The sequence below is a fragment of the Punica granatum genome, chromosome 2 (assembly GCF_007655135.1).
Source record: "Punica granatum isolate Tunisia-2019 chromosome 2, ASM765513v2, whole genome shotgun sequence".
Lineage (NCBI taxonomy): Eukaryota > Viridiplantae > Streptophyta > Magnoliopsida > Myrtales > Lythraceae > Punica > Punica granatum.
The window spans coordinates 13,094,647-13,101,915 of record NC_045128.1 but is presented as its reverse complement, the minus strand read 5'-3'; the positions used below and the strand labels follow the sequence as shown (position 1 = coordinate 13,101,915).

The 7,269-nt window shown below is 33.0% G+C and overlaps 1 protein-coding gene across 1 annotated transcript; it reads left to right on the top strand.

The window, feature by feature from the left end:
* Positions 1-2,774: 2,774 nt before the first annotated feature.
* LOC116198206 (tRNA (cytosine(38)-C(5))-methyltransferase 2) lies at positions 2,775-6,958 on the top strand. The gene is made up of 10 exons (XM_031528561.1): positions 2,775-2,927; positions 3,031-3,141; positions 4,445-4,538; positions 4,609-4,727; positions 4,848-4,970; positions 5,118-5,469; positions 5,574-5,668; positions 6,065-6,127; positions 6,237-6,301; positions 6,677-6,958. The coding sequence occupies exons 1-10, from the start codon at positions 2,865-2,867 to the stop codon at positions 6,750-6,752; spliced, it is 1,161 nt and encodes a 386-aa protein (XP_031384421.1). The 5' UTR covers positions 2,775-2,864; the 3' UTR covers positions 6,753-6,958.
* The last annotated feature ends 311 nt before the right edge of the window (positions 6,959-7,269 follow it).

The window sequence follows — 7,269 nt, the reverse complement described above, 5'->3', positions numbered from 1 at the left end:
TGCTTAATAAATGCTTAAAAGAAAATTTAAAAATATGAAAAGGAAAATCAAAAAACAAAGATAATAATTAATTTTTTTAATAAATGCAATTAGTGAATCTAAATCCCTGCTCACTATATAATAATTCAAAGAAAATAAAAAAGAATATGGAAAAAATTTTAAAACAAAGAATAATAATTAAAAATATTTAATAAATGCAATTAAATGTACCTAAATTTCTTACTAAATACAATTAAGAGAAATTTTTTGATGTAATTACTTAATTATATATAAGTGATAAATGTATATAAACGATTATATTAACGTGACATTATAAAAATTGAGCCTAGCTTATAGAGATTGAAATAAAAAATTTGATATTCTTACGAAAACTAATGAAGTATATATATATATATATATATATATATTTATCATAAAAACCAAACATATATATGTACAAGCATATTGAAAAGTACTAAAATTTAACATGTATAAAAAGTATGTAAAAAAAATAGAGTTAATATACATATGTATAATGTCTCATTATATAGAACAATAACAATCCTTATTCACGAAGGAAGATTATATAAATTTTAAAAAATAATATTATATGGAATAACAACAATCTTTATCCAGAAATAAGATTCCTTAAATTTGAAAAATAATAAAAAATAATAATAATATATAAAATAATATATTTATATTTAAAACAAACTAAAATTGTGAAAGAAATTAAATAAATTTACACGAAATAATAAGAATGTTGATTATAAAATTATAATTGAACTATTGAAAAGCATTCATGCAACTATATTGAAAGTTATTTTTGAAAATTGATTGTTCAGAATTTCTATTTTCAATAGTAATGATAATAAATAAATTAATATCTTAAACTATGATAATTATTATTCATACAAAATATAAATATAAGAACACAAACCCCGTGCAACGCACGAGATTGAACACTAGTTTAATGTAAATTCTACCACCAATGTTGTATAATGAATGGGCTATAATGTATGGTAATTCATGGATTAATATGTTAAATTATTTAATTAATAATACATATTATTATAAATAATAGTAGCAAATATGAAAATGAAGAATACATTAATTTGAATTATTATTAGTATTTCAATAGTAAATCAATATTCATAATCTTAGGAAAGTAAAGAAAATTTGTAATTCTATGAATTTAAACTTCATCTATATATAGGCACTTAAGAAAGACCCCCCCAACCTTTTATGATGAGGAGCTGCGACTCATGCGATAAGAATTTGCCACATGAACTTCTTAGCCAGTTTCCCAGCATATGCTTAATCGACTCTTGGAATCCCTCTATATTTAATTTAATTACCAATATTCTGTTTTCTATTATTAAAGATATATCATTTTCCCTATTTAAAGTGAAGGACCCACATTAATAGTCTACAATTTACCGCAGAAAGGGAAAAAACAAAAACTGCATAAAGGAAAAAAAATTTCCAAGATTTTCGATTATGATGGAACAAAGAATATTGGACTGGAGAATTAACGGGCTTTCAGCTAGCAAAGGCTTTCAAAGTGATGTAGCATGGTACAAGAACGATCACTTCGGATAAATCGGACTTATGCTTTTTACAAGAGAATCTATGTGGACAAGAATTCTATATATATATATATATATATTCAAACTCCTTCAACCGGAACCTTCCATTTGAGTGACGATGGGGATTTTCACGTAATTTTTTAAGTAAATTCGAAATTTATTGTTAATCATGTCCTCATGTTCCATGCATTATTGAATTTTTATTGTCTAATTTTTATTGCATGACAAAAATTCTTTTTAAATAAATTTTAAAAATTCCTAAAGATGTTTTTTTCCGGTAAATAATTCCTAAAGAGGTTAGTCCCATGAATTTACCAAAATCAAAGAAATTATTAATTGTGAAATGAAATAAGTTCTTCTAAATTAGAATTTAAAAATGTTGTCTAATGAAAGACCAATGAAATATTCAGCATAAAATAAAATAAATTCATTAACTTAAGATGAGGTGATTTAATGATGTAATTTTTTTAATCTCTACTTAAATAATGCTAAAATCCAAATTTTCTTATTAGGAAAATAATCTCATGTCATCTTATTGAACTTCTGTATTTTAAAATTGGCTAATCGGTGACTTGTCGAACAATGTTTTATAACTAGCAAATCTTATAAAAGCTCAATTAAGTAAATCTCTCATGGAAGTAGTTGATTTTTTAAATTAAAATTATTCAGATTCACAGTAAATAGTGAATTATTTTAAAAAAATAAATATTATCCTCAAAACTTTTTATTTGTTAACTCATAAGAAATTTCAATTCAGAGAACATTGTAGAGTATAACAAAGAGATCAATATATCAAAAGGATGCCCACAACAATAAGAGATAACAAGAAAGCAAGTATAATGAAAAAAAGTTATAACTACTAATTTTTACTGGATGGGAAAAATGATAAATTTGAAAACGTTAGATCACTATTTTTCTTCTACTTCTTCAATTATTTGTAATATGTGAATTGATCAAAATTCCTATAGATATTTGGATATAATTAGTAGATAATTTATACTACATATATAGAAAAAAGGAAAAAAAATTTAAGTTTAACTAAAACAATTAAATTTGAATTATGTAAATAACAATATTTTCGTCATAAAAGTTCCGTGCATTAGTAAAAAAATCTGGTGTTGAAACATAATAAAGGTTTAGGATGAAAGTGAAAAGCAAAGTAAAGATTGGGACCAAAAAGTGACTTTTTAAAAAATAATTTGCCAAGCGTATATTGTAAGCCAAAGCCAATAGGAATTGCTTCCCAAAGGAGCGGCAGTTCAGCGGAGGCGGCGCGGCAGCAGCAGAGCGACGTCAATGGAGGATTCCCCCTCGAAGCCATGGAGAGTCCTCGAGTTCTACAGTGGCATCGGCGGGATGGTAACGACTAATCTCTCGAAACCCTAATTCCAATTCCTTATCGTCTCTTTCTCCAATTTCCTCAAATTAAGTTCGCTCTACCATTGTCCTCTCCGTGCTTTAGAAGTATTCTCTGATTAAAGCGGAAGTGGACGCCCAAGTTGTTAAAGCGTTCGACATCAATGACACCGCAAACGACGTTTACGAGCATAACTTCGGCCATCGCCCTTTCCAGGTTTTCATTCGCTTAGCTCCTGTCTTTTGTTATATATGCATATGTCTCTGTGTGTGTGTGTGTGACACAATCTGATCCGTAGGGAGTTTTCAAGCAAATTACATTGTTCTTTCTTGCATTGGTTTCTCGCTTTTCTCGAGCGGGAAATGTTTCTCAAAGCATTCCCGAATAGAAATAGATTATCAGGGTAGTCATTAGATATTCCCCATCCTGGTACTTGAATGCAAGTGATGCCCAATCACTTGAAGTTTTTACTTGCGGATCGAAAGTTAAATTTGAAGGCAATCCCAAGAGTCAAATGTATTGAAAAATGGGTACGAGGCGATCCATATCTGCGCCACTTATGCTCTGCAATGTACGTCCTGAAAATTCTGTCTTGTTAGAGGCGCAATGGTGTCCCATCTGCTATCATCTTTGTACCCAAAATCGTACATCTCGAATCCACCTTTTCATAACTCTAGCCTCAAGAGATTCATGTCCTGTTGAAGCCTGCTTTCCTTTTCCGCCTTAAATTTTGAGCCGAGCCCTAAGTGTTAGTACTTCTGCATTGCCACAGATGGCTTCGAAACGGTTTTTTCCTATCAAAGCACAAGCCACCGCCCAAAGCATATAAAAGTCCATATACAATGAAAATGTGTAACCGATTCTTCCCCCAACTATAAACGGAATGCGTGTTCACTAATATCTTAACACAAAGTTTAATGTCATCGACAAAAGTATGAATTTATGAAGCTTCCCAAGTAAAGTTCACCTTTGAGGAAATCCTGCTCTGCCAAATCATTCATCAAGGAATTTTCGCTGCCATTTTTCGGCCTTGAACTTGCAAAATAATAATTTGTTCGCTGAAGCAACATTCAGTCTAATCTGCACATAGAATGTAGAAAAGGTGAAGAGAAGCTCGAGAATACCCAATTCTAACTAACTGGATGAACTCAAAACTCCAAACACTGCTATTAGTCTCGTAGCACCTTGTTGCTATGTGTGAGCGACTTGAAAATCTGAATAGCCAATAGCTGTGTGTTGCTGTGGAAGTGTAAATATTTGTGGCTGCTAGCATATCAGTGAAGGAAATTGTTGTCAAACTTAAGCTGATATATGAGGTTTTTATTAAGTTCATGACCAATCTTGAAAAGAAAATTTGAAAGATGTTATAATAAATATTTCTGGTTTTACAAATGTAAGATAAATTTTTTGCTTCTCTCTTGAAATTTGGCCTTGTGCGTCTTTGGATTTTGTGCTGCAGTTATGAATATTGTTGTGAACTAACACAGTTTCATCTACTTTCAAATATCTGCATGTATAGGGTAATATTCAAAGCCTTACTGCTGCCGATCTTGATAGCTACCGAGCACATGCATGGCTTCTTTCTCCCCCTTGCCAGCCCTATACTAGACAAGGTTAGTGGTTGTCTTTCTGTACATAATTACGAGATGCTAGACCAAGACTTCACATTCATATACTGAATAGGTTTGCAAAAGCACTCTGGTGATGCTCGGGCCTTTTCGTTTCTCAGAATTCTTGAACTTATACCAGACGCGTTGCAACCTCCGCTCATGTTATTTGTCGAAAACGTTGTTGGATTTGAGGTAGGTTTGTTATCTATTTGATTTTGCTTAAAAAGATAGTTTATGCAAAAACTTATATGCTCATCACCCTCTTTATTTATTTATTTATATGTCATAAGTTGTTATTTATTCATTCTGCAGACATCTGATACTCATGAAAAAATGATTGAGATATTGACTACAACTGGTTTTACCACTCAAGAGTTTATTTTGAGCCCCCTGCAATTTGGGGTCCCATATTCCAGACCACGGTATTTCTGCTTGGTACTCTCTCTCTCTCCCCCTCTCTCTTTCTGACACTTCCATTGTTTGCATTATCCACATAGTGAAAACTGCTCATATGTATTGCTTCATTTAAAATTCCTGTCCCTTTGTGTTGTTGTAACTTAATTATTCTTGACTCACCTGCAGGCGAAAAGAAAGCCTTTATCCTTTCGGAGTGTGTGCTTTAATGGTAAGCTCCTTTGGTCTTTGAGTCCATTGATACAACAAGATGACGATCCACTGAATGACAAGTCTTTGCAACCAAGAGATAACTGGGACAAATATGTCGAGTCTTGTTTGCCCATAAAGCAGTTTCTTGAATTTAATGAGGGTACCAACTTTGAAAGTGGAGAATTTAGCCCTCGAGATGTGAGCATTGTTTCTTCAGAAATAGTTGATGCTCCCACTGAGAATGATGCTAGAAGTGGATGTAGTGTCTGCCCTGAAGACCAATATTTTGTCCCTCTAAGCTTGATCGAGAGATGGGGAAATGCTATGGGTAACTGATTTTCTTCTCATTTATCCAAATTTACATCTTTGAGAAGAATTGAGGTGCACTCACAAAATTTATTGGTCATGACAAACTTCTTTTATGTGTTTCAGATATTGTGTATCCTGATTCACAGCGTTGTTGTTGTTTCACCAAAAGTTATTATCGTTATGTGAAGGGTACAGGATCCCTTTTGGCAACAATCAAGGTAGTCTTTAATTGTTAAGTCATGCAATTACGAGTGACATGAACCCTAATACCTACTAATATAAGATTTGGTATGATAGAAATGAAACTCAATGGAATTGCTACGTCATGTAATGGTCCTGTTTCATATGGTGATTCCTTTGTGTCTGTTATCAACGTGCAATAACAAACATAACATTAAAGCCGTCTTTCTTGCCCTATTTCTTACTAGGCTTTCCAACTAATGACAGTCAACTTATATAGCTTTTGTCAAAGCGTGTCCGCGTTTAAATGCCTATCATACGATATCTCTTAGTCATTTGCACAGATTCTTCTTGTAGCCTTCTTTCAAATGGATGTAATTTACCATAACATGGATATGAGCAATCATCATAATTCTTAAATGGCCGGTATGCAGACTGAGAAGAACAAAGCTTTCCCACTGAAAGAGCAACGTCTCAGATATTTCACACCTAAAGAGGTAAAGAATTGTTTTCTTTTTTTCTCCTGTTCTTTTCATCTTCATTGTTTTTCTTTTAATCCAGTGACCTGCTAATCTGATCTTCCCCCCTTATCTGGATGGCTATCAGGTTGCAAACTTGCATTCTTTCCCTGAATCGTTTAGTTTTCCCCAACACGTAAGCCTCAGACAGAGGTATGCTTGCTCTCAACCATCTCAGAAAAGTTAAAAGCAGATGTAGCTTCATGTAGATATGTCGGGACTGGTTAAGCAAAACATATATCCACTGAAAAATAAATAATCAGCTTTAACTGCCATATATATCTATTACTGGAATTATCAGGCTTTTCTTTTATGTTGTTTGACATGGTCAGCTCTTTTCCAGTGTTATCTGTCTGCTTATTAACAAGAGAATCAGCTTCTCAGTTAAACTCGGACAGCATCCCTAAGAACATTATAAGTGTTACGCTTTAAATTGGGCCTCCCAAGTCACCATCGTCTTTTCTTGAATCTTACAAGAGAGAAAAAAGTGAAGCTATAGCTGATTGGTCGCTTCTTTGCTGCTTGCAGATATGCTTTGTTGGGTAATAGTTTGAGTGTAGCAGTGGTTGCACCTTTGCTCCAATACCTGTTCACCGAGCAGTAGTTATTTAGATATCCCTCTGCAAGATGGCGAGGTTTAAGAAATGTCATGGAATCAGGACGTTGCTCTGTTCTCCTATTGTGTTGTGGCTTCTGCTTGTAATGGAAAGAAGTTTTATTGCCAACATAGAGCAGTAAATGTAACACTACAAATGTGAAAAATTTAAGAGTAAAATTTCCTGTGAAGACCTAATGCATAAAGTTTTCTAATGTGTGTGCAATTGCATGACTAATACCTAACGCTCGAACGAGGGCTCCCCATGTTCATGGCCGAGGACTTACCATACGTACAGTTGATAGTAGAAAGAGCAATTCGGAGTACCTAAAAAGAACATGATGCAAAGAAGGCTGTCACAAATATATTTGCAGTCTTCTCATTTCATAAGCCTTATAAGTAATCTCTTCTCATCTATATCACTTCATCCCTCTGTGTGTGTGTGTGTGTGTGTATAGATTTGGTTAAACTCGAAATATATATGCGCGTTTCTTTCCCTATTGAATAGTTTGTCAGACTAAAAAGA